The 14,133-nt window shown below is 35.9% G+C and overlaps 1 protein-coding gene across 1 annotated transcript in view; it reads left to right on the forward strand.

Moving 5' to 3' along the window:
* ALMS1 (ALMS1 centrosome and basal body associated protein) overlaps positions 1-14,133 on the forward strand; it is a 216,461-nt gene that overhangs the window by 36,810 nt on the left and 165,518 nt on the right. The window contains exons 3-8 of the mRNA XM_077842914.1: positions 164-359; positions 4,490-4,607; positions 5,809-6,281; positions 7,836-7,954; positions 8,060-8,209; positions 13,771-13,930. Coding sequence (XP_077699040.1) covers positions 164-359; positions 4,490-4,607; positions 5,809-6,281; positions 7,836-7,954; positions 8,060-8,209; positions 13,771-13,930 — 1,216 coding nt within the window. The remainder of the gene's footprint in view (positions 1-163; positions 360-4,489; positions 4,608-5,808; positions 6,282-7,835; positions 7,955-8,059; positions 8,210-13,770; positions 13,931-14,133) is intronic.

A 14,133-nucleotide genomic window follows, 5' to 3' on the forward strand; every position in this document is an offset into this window, starting at 1 on the left:
CATACAGAAAGAGTAGTTTTACTTTCTCTAAACACTGATGAGAATGTCATCATATAGGAAACTATATGCTACATGAGTGGGTGGATAGTTAAATCTAAGTACTAATGTATATGGTAACTCAGTTAATGACTTAGAATATTTTCCTTCAAAATTATTGTTTTAGAGAACAGAATCTTGGCATTATCCTCCGCAAGAAATGGACTCTTCCCACACTTTGGATACAACCCAGACCAGGTTTAATATGAGAGAGGAAGGGACCGAAGTGACAGACTTCCCCTCTGTGGAGGAAGGTATACTGACCCAACCAGAAAATCAAGTAAAGAAATCCAAGAGAGATCTCTTATGTTCGCCACTGCTAGGTAATACCTCTTTATTTTTAACCAGTAGTAATAACTCATATTTGTAAAATACTTTTGGGGGACTTCAGGTCCTGCGTTTAAATCCTTTCTTTCTTTCTATCTTTTTTTTTAAGATTATTTATTTGAGAGAGAGAGGTGTGTGTATGCGTGTGTGTATGCATGTGTGTGAATGAGTGTGGGTGAGCAAGAATACGGAGAAGTAGAGGGAGAGGGAGAGAGAATCTGAAGCAGTGAATATGGAGCCGGATAGGAGGCTCAGTCTCTCTACTGTGACACTTAACTGACTGAACAACCCCGGTGCCCCTAAATCCTTTCTTGAGTTGAGGAGCTCTGTAGAACCATTGTCAAAGGTCTTACCTTATTTTTGGTTTTCCACACTGGCTGACTGGTCTAGTTATGTTAAATGTTCACTTGCCCCTCATTATGTCCTATTCCTCACAGAAGATAGAAAGATGATAACTTCCTCTCTAGTGGGCATACCTCCTCAGCCCTGAATTTGTGGATTTTTTTCCTTGGGGTAGACTATATATTATCCTTTGACAACTTCTCTTAGCAGTGGAGACTCCATGATCCTAAAAAAAAAAAACCCAAATGTTTATGTTTACTTTATTAGATTCTTAGAATTAGATAAGGCATATGTTATTCTCAGTTTTCAGACCTCAAAAGTAAGATAAAGAGGTTAAATGACTTGTTTGAGGTAGATCTTACTGGTTTCCTCTGTTCAATATTGCACTGATTTATTAGCTCTTTACAAAAGCTAAACTTTAAGTGCCTTTCAGATTATCAAGGTAGGAGATAGAATTGTACTATTATAACTTTGGATCATGTGGATGTGGAAGAATGCTTAACCAGTGTGGTAATTTCAATTTTTTCATGCCTAAATGATAATTAAGACAATACTATTTTGTTCTTTGTTTTATTCAGTTTTGTTTTTTTTTTTAATTGAAAGAAAATGAAACAACCACATATATTAGAATTAACCTTTGACAGGGGAATGAGATTTAACCATGATGTTAGCTTGTCAGAGTTTTGTAGAGGAGTATCACAATAGATAGTGTTAATTCACAAGATTTTTTCAAACATAAGCCAAGGCTATCCAAAGCAAAATACTGATGCCGATGTATTTTATGATGTGGATCATCAAAGTCCATTTTAGTTTCACATTTTAAGAAAGATGTAGACAGTGGGGCACCTGGATGGCTCAGGCCGTTGAGCTTCTGACTTTTGATTTTGGCTCCAGTTGGGGTCTCCTCAGATGTAGGATACTCAGCGGGGACACTGCTTGGGATTTTCTGCTTTGCCCTCTGCCCCTCTCCATGCTCACATGCTCTCTCTTTAAAATAAATGAATGAATAAAACTAAAAAAAAAAAAAAAAAAGAAAAAGATGTTGCCAGCACAGGAGTTCGTTTGTGAGAGGAAATGAGTATGACAGTAGATGAAAGAGAAGACTTTGCTATGATAAGTTGTTTAAGGGGCTGTCAAGCTAAAGAGGAAGGAGCTTAACTTTCATTCATTCATTTGTTTAACAAATATCTTAAGTGCCTATGGTATGTTTGTTGCTAGGGATATTTAGATGATGAGAGCTACTTCCACTTTTGGGAAGACAGCCTAGTAAACAGGAAAATAACTGTACCTTGGGATGAGTATTATAATGGTCTAGAGCAAGGATCTGATTTTGTACTGACCATGACCTAAGAATAGTTTTTGCATTTTTAAAGGATTGTAAGAACAAAGAAGTATATGTGATGGAGACTATATGTGATCAACAAAGTGTAAAATACTTATTAATTGACCTTTTATTAAAAATGTTTGCTAATTCTTAGTCTAAAGGTTAAAATGAGAATACATAGCTTATAGGGAGGCCATTTTCAATTTGATATAAGAACGAGCTTTCTAGGGCAGCCCCGGTGGCCCAGTGGTTTAGCGCCGCTTTCAGCCCAGGGTGTGATCCTGGAGACCTGGGATCGAGTCCCACTTGGGGCTCCTTGCATGGAGCCTGCTTCTCCCTCTGCCTGTGTCTCTGCCTTTCTCTCTCTCTCTGTGTCTCTCATGAATAAATAATCTTTAAAAAAAAAAAAGAGCTTTCTAATAGAATCATTTAGTAGTGGAAAGACTATATACCAAAATAGTGAGCTTTACAACACTGCAAAATGTCAAGCAAAATTCTCTAATAGAATTGCAACGTTGGGTAGGAGATTGTGTGATGTGGCTTCTAAAATGTTTTCTAGGTGAAGTTTTATAACTCCAGCTTCCCATTTACTGTAGATAAACATTTTTAATTATTAGAGGAGATCCCTGATCTGATAGCTAGAGCACATTTCATGATTGTTTTGTTATGCATGAATACAGTCATTGAGGGATAAATTGGTCTCTTTGCTAGGCACTGTGGATACAGCTGTGAATAAAGTGGATGTGGAGTTGACAGTCTAAGCATACAGACTAAAGATTAAAACAAGAGTATGACAGTTATGATAGGGACGGTGTGCAGTGCAGTATTACAGACATGCTGAAATCCAGAAAGTATATTGTAGGAACGGTATTAGATTCATAGTGAAAGAACAATTTAGTTTTAGTAAAACATCACCTATTCAATTGAATTAATATTAGATAGAATGCTGTTGGTTTTATAGTTTATTTCTATTAATATTTTTTGTTTTATAGTTATGTAAATGGTATAAATAATGAGTTTATACCTAGTTTGTCCACATTTAGGCACATATAATAAGAATTATTTAAGTTAATGTGTAGGAATCCACAAGAATTATTTTTCCTTTAAATCAGCATTCTCAAACTCTTTGGTCACATACTTTAAATGTACCAAGGACTTCAAAGAGCTTTTGTTTATGTGGGTTAATACTATTTCCCATATTAGAAATTTACAAAATATTTATTAACTCATTAAAAAATAACAACTGCATGGTATGTTAATATAAGTTACATATATATAATATATATATTTTAAAGATTTATTTATTCATGAGAGATACAGAGGGGCAGAGACACAGATAACAACTCCATGGTATGTTAACATAAGTTACATATATATAATATGTATATTTTAAAGATTTATTTATTCATGAGAGATACAGAGAGAGAGGCAGAGACACAGGCAGAGGGAGAAGCAGGCTCCCTGAAGGGAGCCTGATGTATGGGACTTGATCCCAGGTTCCAAGATCATGACCTGAGCTGAAGGCAGGTGCTCAACCACTGAGCCACCAAGATTTAATTTGGCATCCCAAATTAAATATTTTTAAAAGAAAAATAGCTATTTTCCAAAACAAAAATACTTAGAAGAGTAGCATTATTTTACTTAAGAAAAAAATCTCTATAATGTTTGACCAAATAGAATACAGGTAGATTCTGATACCTGCTTCTGCATTCAATATGTTGCTATTTCATAAATGATGTAGCTTCTGGAAAATTCTACATAAAACTTGTGAGAGAATGAGAATGAATAAGGCAAATGGCATCTTAATGTTATTTTTTTTTAAGATTTTATTTATTTATTCATGAGAGACATAGAGAGGGAGAGGGGGGTCGGGCAGAGACACAGGCAGAGGGAGAAGCAGGCTGTATGCAGGGAACCCAACGTGGAACTCGATCCCGGGACCTCAGGATCACGCCCTGGGCCGAAGGCAGGCGCTAAACCACTGAGCCACCCAGGAGGGATTCCCTTAATGTTGTTTTGAATATAATTTTGACTCTAGGCACTTCCTAAGCATGTTTTAGGGATGCCCAGGAACCTGTGGACTACATTTTCAACATAATAGTTAAGAGCATTTGCTAAGAAATTAGAGTATTTAGGTTCATTTCTTACTCTGGCCTTTAAGCTATTTGAATGTGGGCAAATTAATATTTCTTAAATTTTATAATCATGTTTCCTCATCTGTAAGATGGTATAATAATACCTATCCTTCAGGGTTATCATTAAAATATTGTATGTTAAGTGCCTGAAATTTTTCAGGCTGTGAATAAATAAATGGTAGTTGCTGCTGCTGCTGTTATGTTATCATTCTGATGCTTCTAGAAACTTTCAGATGGCAGCGTTAGATTCTATAAAGTATTACATAAGTAAGCTAAGCAATTAACTTTCAGCATTCCCAACATTTTTATACTTGAAACTTTGCAGTCATACAAGACAACTTTGCTTCTCCTGATTTGCCTTTGCTGACATGCTTGACACAAGATCAAGAGTTTGAGTCTGATTCCTTATTTCAACCCAGTGAACTAGAATTTGTACCTCTGAGGTAGGACAATTTATTTTTTTATTTGCATGTAACCTTTCTACTCTTTTCTTATTCTAAGTTGTTTCTAATATTAATGGCTTCAGGCTGAGGTGAGGGTTTGGAGTCTCAGCACACACTCAGACGGTAACAAGGCCCTAAGTTAAGACATGATGCATATTAATATGGCATAGTAACATATATGTAAAAATGAGCTAGGTAACTGTAGTTTATTTAAAAATAATTTTTAATGTATTTTAGTATTTCAGGCATAGTTTATTTTTAAATTTTTATTTTTGAAGAATAGTTGACATATAATGTTATGTTAGTTTCAGGTGCACAGCATAGTGATTTGACGATTCTATTAATTGTGCAGTGCTCACCATGACAAGTATGGTATGGTATGCTTGAATCTAATGTGATAATGTATGTCAACCACACTCAGATAAAAACATTAAAAAAAGCTATAGAGGTTTACAGAATAAAAACCTTTGCCTTTCTACTATGTATTACCTTAAAATTACCTTTATGAAAAAATGTTCTGTATATAATAGACAACCAATAGATTACTGTTGTGTTTTAGGAGTAGATCATTTTTTTTTAAGATTTTATTTATTTATTTATTCACAAGAGACACACACAGAGAGAGAGAGAGCAAGAGAGGCAGAGACACAGGCAGAGGGAGAAGCAAGCTCCATGCAGGGAGCCTGATGTGGGACTCGATCCCGGGACTCCAGGATCATGCCCCAGGCCGAAGGCAGGTGCTAAACCCACTGAGCCACTCAGGGATCCCCTGAGTAGATCATTTCTTAAGAGGTTTTCAAGAGCACAATAAATGACTAGTGAAAGAATTAGTGAAAGTTAAGTAAGTATTAAATTATGGTAGGTGGTAAACATTTTAAATAGTAAAGTTTGTATTTTTATTTAATCTTTTTTTGGGGGCAGTATGAAAATATTCCTATTTTTTGGTAATATTTTAGGAGAAGGCTGAGAAAATATCAGGGTCATAGGATGGGAGTCTTCTGTTCATCTTCTGTTCAGAAAAAATTTGCCTTGTTCAGTCACTAACCACTTTAAGGGAATTTGAAATTAGAACTTTGCTTTTTCAGCATACTTTTCAAATAATGTTGATTTCAGTGACATATCAGTTTTGTATTTTTCATGTTAGTATTTAAAAAAATGTCTTAAACATTTTATTTATTTATTTTTAACTGTATATTTTCAGGGGAATTCCTGGTAAGTCTGAAGATACTGAATGGTTTTCTCGGCCGTCGGAAGTTAGTGAAGCTTTATTCCAGGCAGCCTCAGAAGTAGCTTCAGACTTAGGTAACAGTTGTATTACTGTATCTCAGCACTCACTTATAGCTAGTACAGCTGTTGAGTCTCAGCACTCTTTTTTACCTCTTGAACAAGGGACTAAAGAAGAGACTATTTTGTCTGATACAGTCGATGAACTGAAAACCCCCAAAGACTTTGATAGTTATGATGCTCTTTGTTCCTATATGACATGGAAGACACAAGAAGTTCAGGAGCCAGAAACCAGTTTAACTGATGAAGGTCAAGCTTCTGTTTCAACCTCATCTTATACAAGTGATGAATACATGACTCCTGAAGGAAGTGACAGTTTTGATGCTTCTTGTTCGTATGTGCAGTATTGGAAACAGAAAGCTTTACAGCAGTCAGAAAAATATTTAACCAGTAAGGATCATCATTCTTATGCAGATTCTTTCGACACAGTTGATAAAAATACAATTCCTAAGGGAAGTGACAATTTTAGTGCCCCTTTTGCATATATGCCATGGAGCAAATACCAAGCTTCACACCGTCCAGAAACATGTGTGATCAGTAAGGACCATGTTTCCTTTCCGCATGAAGTTGCTCCTCATTTTAATAACAAAATGTCACATTCTTTCCTGCATTGTCTCTTGGAAAGAAGAGGAAAGGGCATTCCCTTGACAGCTCACGGTCATTATTTTGAGAGTGTTTATGTAAGGGCTCCAGCTGAGAATGAGGTGAAAGAAGTGATGAATTCTTTGGAGGGGTATGAAAGAAATGAAGAAGGTCTGGGGAAAGAATTATCGCAAGGTTTTGAACTAAAGGAGAATAGAAGTGCTTTAGTATTTTCAGAGGTGCATCCCAGATCTTCAGAAATACAGTATTGTGAGAATATTGTAGTTCCTGGTAATTCTGTAAAAGTTTCAGAAATACATATACACTCTAGTGGACATGGTACCTCTCAGATGGAGGTTTCTGGTGTTCCTCTTCAGACTATTAAATCCACCTTGGATCAGATATCAGAACGACTGTATTTTCAAGAGGAAGGAAACCAAAGGGCCACTTGTGTTTTTGGTGGAAAAAGTGTTGATGCTTCTGAAAACGTAGCCTTTGAGGTAGTTATTGCCTCTATTGAGCCTTCCAAGAAAGAGAATACAGTAAATGAAATCCAAACTGACATCAGTAAGTTTTTAGTAAATGACAGCCAAGAAAGGGAACCAAAAAATCCACATCTTTCCCTATTAAATTATAACAATGAAAACTCTTTCTTTGATGAGCTTAGTCATCCATGTTATCAATCTCCTCCTGGGGTGTTTGAATTAGAGGCTTCAAAACCATTGTTGCATAAAAAAGTTAATGGTGATAATAGCTCCCTGTATTGGCCTCTTAATTTAAAATCACTCCCCAGTGCTCCTCAGGAAATGTTCATTAAGCCACTTTCTCTTATTCCAGAGTTTAAGTCATCTGCTTCTTTAAGTGAAAAATCTCACAGCCAGGCTGTTGGTCTTGGCAAAGCACAGTCAGCTTTATTTCAGTGTGATCTAGACAATGAACCATTTCTTCCCATTGGGAAGATAAAGTCTGTTCCTGCTCTTGACCTTGCAGAGAAGGTAGGATCTTCAAACATTTTTTATCCAATGAAAGTATCGACTTCAGATTCTTTGGTTTTACAAGATTTAAGAAGATTTGAAGAAGTTGCCGATTCCTCAAACTATATTTTGGGTAAGAATGTAAACTCTAGTAACATATTTGAAGGTCCATCTGCAGTTGTGGGAAGCAGCTTTTCAGCAAACTTGGTGACATATGATGCAAAGTCACAAGGTACTTTACCAGTGACCAGTAATGCATCTTTAATTACAGTCAGTCAAGGGACTTTGCTGAAAGCTGATGCAGGCCAAGGTAAAATTCCTTGGCCTATGGGAGACAAGTCCAGTTTTACCATACATACAATTATGCAAAATGACTCCTATTTTATAGAGGGCCTGCAGGGGAAGGCTGAATCTGGCACCTATACTCTGGATGATGATACTGAATGCTGTAACCTAGATGTGAATGCTGTTGTATGCAGTACAAGAGTTGATGATCTACAAAGAGAGGTGAGACACAATGAAATGATAGTTGGGGAATGTGGTCTTTTCCAGTACTATTTCAGGAAAATGTGTTATTAACTTGTTTTTATTTTACTTTCTACTATTGCCCAGATATGTGAACAAGGTGACTTGACTAGTGAATGCATTGAGCTAGCAAGTTTAAAAAATGTGCTTGATGATCTAGAGGTTTGTGACAGCTCCCTGGACTGGGAATCTGACTTACAACTGCCATCTAAGGAAGAGAGTGATTTTGAAGAGCCCGTAAGTTTTTCTGTTTGGCATTTCTTGTGGGGTGGGGAAAGAATATTTTAGTTGAAAAATGGGGATGAAAGTAAAGGGCCTATTTCTATCCTCTAATACCAACATGCAACTTACAACTTAGTTTCAACTGATATCCAAGAATATACTCCATTAATTTGTTAGGGGTTTGCATAAGAGAAATATTTGTGTTTCAGAGACCATAAGATTTAGTGAGTTCTGTGGTATCTTGGAAAAGGCCATCCTTTGGAGCTCCCAGGCATTTTTTTATCTGGAGACATGCTAACTCTTCCTGGTTGTGCCAGCAAGAACCTTTGGACAGTGTTAAGATTAGGCTCACTGGTAGACATAGTCAATTGTACATTTTTTTTTACTCTGTCTTCAATTTATAAGCATTGGAATAGACCCTGGAATATTTAAATATTTTTTTTAGAAGCTCCTGAAAGATTTGACTTTTTTTTTTTTTTTAATTTTTAAAAAATTTTTTTTATATTTATTTATGATAGTCACAGAGAGAGAGAGAGGCAGAGACACAGGCAGAGGGAGAAGCAGGCTCCATGCACCGGGAGCCTGATGTGGGATTCGATCCCGGGTCTCCAGGATCGCGCCCTGGCCCAAAGGCAGGCGCCAAACCGCTGCGCCACCCAGGGATCTCTGACTTTTTTTTTAAATATATATTTTTAAAGATTTTATTTATTCATAGAAACAGAGAGAGAGAGAGAGGCAGAGACACAGGCAGAGGGAGAAGCAGGCAGCATACAGAGAGCCTGATGTGGGACTCCATCCCAGGTCTCCAGGATCACGCCCTGGGCTGCAGGCGGTGCTAAACCGCTGTGCCACCGGGGCTGCCCGACTTTTTTTTTTTTTTTTTTTTTAAAGATTTTATTTATTTATTCATGAAACAGAGAAAGAGAGAGGCAGAGGGAGGAGAAACAGGCTCCATGTCAGAAGCCCGATGTGGGACTCGATCCGATGTGAGACTCGATCTGGGGACTCTGGGGTCACGCCCTGAACCAAAGGCAGACGCTCAACCGCTGAGCCACCCAGGTGTCCTGAAAGATTTGACTTTGAAGGAATTTTGAAAATTTCAGAACCAATGTTTGCCTAGGAAGGATACTGACAGTCTTAATATCCACACTAGTTAGTGTCCTCAAAGATAACTAACTTCCTCTCTCCCAAATGAGTGACATATCTATGTATATACACATTCCTTCCATTTATATCATTATTATTGTGTGTGTGTACTAGAAAACTGAGGTGTTATAAAAATTCTGTGTTAGCCTTTCTTTTATACAAGACTTCATTTGTTTGGATCCTTGGATATCTGGGCTTTAATGTTCCTTTGGTTCCATTGCCCATTCTCTTTTGTCTGATATGGTCAGCTTCTTTATAATATATCCTTGTATCTTTATATTATATTAGTCATTTTATACAGCTATACAATAGATGTTGTATACTTAATGTTACTTTCCTTTTCCTGTTTCCCCATGTGTAACTTTACTTTGTCATTGGTAAGCTGCTAGTTTGGGTTGCAGTCATTTTTAAATATTTAGGTTTAGGCAGTTGATTAGAGAAAATGAACAATGATATTGAGATAAACTTTTCCTTTTATTTATAAAAAGAAACAAATTATTTATTTATAATTATTTAATCCTTTATAATTAAAATAATTTATTTATAATTATTGAACATATTAAAAATTGAAATACAGAGAACTGTGAGGTTAGTTTTATTTTCTTTAATGTTCTAAAGTTGGCATTGTTTAATTCTAATTTTCATTCTCTTAACAATGGGGATGAAAATGATAGCTAACACTGTGTGCTCAAATACTATGCTAAGAGATTTATTTATATACATCAATTCATTTAGTCCTTTGGTCAATCCTATGAGATAGGATTATTGGGGGTTATTATCATCCTGATTTTACAATTGATATTTAGAGGGTTAATAACGGAACTTGCTTATTATTATTGAGGAAGTAGGGGAGCTAGTACTTGAAACTAACCTTATCTATGTATTTAACCATACTATACAATAAACTGCCTTCCTGTTTAACTATTCTTCAGTGAAAGCAAAGCCAGGATTTTGCATTATTTTGGCAAGAGTGAAAATTTTGAAGGGGATTGGTCAAAGTGAATTTCAATAAGAATGAGAAACAAGTATGATCAATTTTAAACTTAGAGTTTCTCATTTTTTTGATAGATCACTTATGTAACTTACATCAGCTTTTTATACACATCTATTTAAAGAAATGTAGATACATATTCAGTTAATAGTGATGTGCTAAGGTTAACTCTGACCAGTATTCCAGGTTTTATTTGCCCCTAGCTATAGCCCTAAGTATATTTTTTCAGTTTAGGGAGGATGTTTCATGTATTATCTTTCACTCTTACCTCCATTCTGTGGTCTGCAAGTTGTAATGCCAGTATTAGGGAAACAACGAGCCAGCTATGGTAGTAATCTTCCTACACGGCTCAGCTTGCCCTTGGAGGGCTTGTTTGTTCCTTGGTTTCTTTCTTATTCTCATCTGTGTCTCAGAAGACTCATTTATACTTGTTTGCCTTACTTTGGTACCTAATCATCATTTCTCTAAATGATTATTTTGGCAACTACTTATATATGATGTAGCTTGGGGTTATGAAAAGAGTGTAGAGATTTGGAGTCAAAACCTTGTTCAATTATTTTTTAGCCTCATGCATTTGGCAGATGACTTTGGAGGATTATTCTACTCATCTGCATAAAGGAATAAGAATAGTAACAATCAGCCTCATGCATTGTTATATTGAGTGGGGTAGGGTATATAGTACTGCCTGGCTATTAGTTCTCTTCACTTTACAGAAACTAGACTCCTAGGCCCTCACCAGGAGTTTTCTCCTATCATTATTACTCCTGTGTTTCTCTTTCCTTGTTCCTGGTAGCAGCATATTACATTCTTTTAGCTTTTGTGTTAAAATACTGTTTTAGTACTCCTTATTTTGGCCATGTAACTAAATATTATTTAAGATTTACTTTTTCGATTTCTTTTTGTTTTGTTGGTTCTACCTCTTCCACCAAGTACCTAATTTCCTCTCAAGGTTTATTATTTTTTTTAAGGTTTTATTTACTTATTAATGAAAGACACACAGAGAGAGGCAGACACAAAGGCAGGGGGAGAAGCAGGCTCCATACTGGGAGCCCGATGTAGGACTCATCCAAGGACCCCAGGATCATGACCTGGGCTGAAGGCAGACACTCAACCACTGAGCCATCCAGGTACCCCTCCTCTCAAGGTTTAAATGCTTTTTTCCATGTGATGATTATCCCATCCGTTTTTAGATCCTAATATTTCTATTGAGGTAGACCTAGACCTGAATGCTATCTTGCATAAAATTTTCCATCACCTTAGATGCAACTTGCCTATATCAAAAGAACTCAAACTTTTTTTTTATGAAATCAGACTTGTAGATTTTCTTAATTCTTATAGAGAAGTTAACATTTCTTGGTGTCTTCATCATCTTTGATTCATTATTGATTAAAAACTGGGAGATAAACCAATTTTCATTTTTTCCTCCTGATTTCTCCTGTTTCAATTAGTAATGAAGATCTGGTGATCTCTTAAATTCTTCTCATCTTTTTCACTGTATGTTTTCATTTCTTTTTTTTAAAGATTTCATTTCTTTATTAGAGCATAAGCGGTGGGGTGGAGAGGGAGAGAGAGGGAGTAGGCTCCCTTCTGAGCAGGGAGCCCAATGTGGGATTTGATCCCAGGACCCTGAGATCATGACCTGAGCCAAAGGCAGACACTTAACTGACTGAGCCACCCAGGTGCCCTACATTTTCTTTTGTATTACTTGCTCTAGTATCTGTTATGTTTCAATGCTTTGATATAATGAAATTTTGTTTATTTCTATATTTTAATTCCAGTATAGTTAACAGTGTTATATTAGTTTCAGGTGAACAATATTGTCCATTTGCAATTCTATAGATTACTCACTGCTGATGGTGGTAAGTGTACTCTTAATTCCCTTCACCTATTTTACCCAGCCCTCTGCCAACCATCAGTTTGTTCTCTGTAATTAAGAGTCTGGTTTTGTCTCTTTTTTTTCTTTGTTCATTTGTTTTGTTTCTTAAATGCTACATAAGTGAAATATATTTGTTTTTCTCTGACTTATTTCACTTAGCATTATACCTTCCAAATCTATCCATGTTGTTGCAAGTGGCCAGATTTCATTCTTTTTTATGGCTGAGTAATATTAATGAAATTTTATTGAAGTCAAGATTGGAATAGAAACTTTTTTCTTCCTACATTTGGAAGTTCTAGAGTAAAACTGATATTAAATACACATAGGTGCCTGGGGGGAGACACACACACACACACACACACAAATACATAAGTTAATGAGCTGTACTTCAAAAAAGTCTCCTTTAGGAATGGGATAATTGAAAATTAAGAACTTTGTGCTCTGTTTAGAGCAGGATTTCTCTTACTGTTATCTTTTGGGATATGATAATTCTTTGTTGTGGGGGGCTTGTTTGTGCATTTTAGGGTGCTGACCAACATCCCTGGCTTCTCACTAGATGCCAGTGGCTACCCTCCCTCTACCCCATGCTCCAAGTTATGACAGTGAAAAATGTCTCAGGCATTGCCAGATGTTTCTTGGTCAGGGAGAGATGGATGGGGGCAAAATCTTCCACACCTGAGAACCACTGGTGTAGAGAAACCTAGACCAGGGCAGTAGAAGTAGAATATTTATTTTTATACCATCCCAACTTCTAAGACTGTTCATTACTACACAGTGAAAAAACCTTGCTAAAAGAGAATGGAACCAAATTCATCCTTAGGTACATTTTTTTCTCCCCTGAGAAGTATCAAAAAGAGGGAATAATATTTTTAGGAAAATAATGAAACCTAAAAGTAATATATTGTTTTATATGAGAGTATGATGTGAACCTGGTGAAAAGTTCTATATATTTATGTACTGACATCACCAATGATGGTTTCTAATTTCTTTTCAATAAGTACTTGCTGGGATCTGATGAATCTTTGAGAACTTCTTTTTCAGCATTTAACCTTTACTTCACTGTCAGTTTATATTTCCCACTACTTTTGTTTAAAGAAGTTTGAGGACATAGTATCTTGGTAATTGATCATAGATCCAGTTCTTTGATGCTTTAATTTTTTTTCTAAACGTTTGTGGATTTCTTGAAAATATTCCTGTTCTCTCTTCCCTCCTTTCATCTTTACTTTTGACAACATACCTCTCCTTTAAAAAAAAAAAATTCTTGCACTTGTCAAGAGTTATACCAAAGTTCAAAATCTTCAATGATCATACTTTTATATGGAACAAACTTCTAGGCTTCCTATCTGTAATATTCTATATAGGCAGACTTCCAGACCTTAAGAATAATTTGTAGAGCCTTCCTAGAATTGACCAAACAAGATATGACTTGTATATGAATTTAGGATGGTTGAGAAGATGATCTTAAGAAATTGGTATAACTGCTTAGTATTCATTTTCATGAATGTGAAGGTGAAGTCTAAAATTAATCCTATTTTCTTGATTTTTTTAAATCTCCTTTTATAGGTAGGTCATTCTAATACGGACATTAATCAGCCTTTTTCATCTATATTGCCTCCATTTATTCCTCATGAGCCAGCCAGAGAGTTGGAGTATCACTCTTCAGATCTCAGAATGTTGAGAGTATCTCCTGACACTGTGCAAAAGACTCTCGAACATTCAGCAGGTATGTAGAAAAGGAGATATTAGGTGTTCTTATGGCTAGCTTGTTAAAAATACCTTGCTAAGGCTAATTTTTTATTTTTAGACTCCTGTAATAATATTAATTTTGGATTAAATGTATTTATAAATCCCCAGATATTTTATTAGATGAATCATTTGGTTTTTCATTGTCTTCTCTATGGCAATGTTATAACTCAATTACATGAG

Source organism: Canis aureus, chromosome 12 (assembly GCF_053574225.1).
Source record: "Canis aureus isolate CA01 chromosome 12, VMU_Caureus_v.1.0, whole genome shotgun sequence".
Classification (NCBI taxonomy): Eukaryota; Metazoa; Chordata; class Mammalia; order Carnivora; family Canidae; genus Canis; species Canis aureus.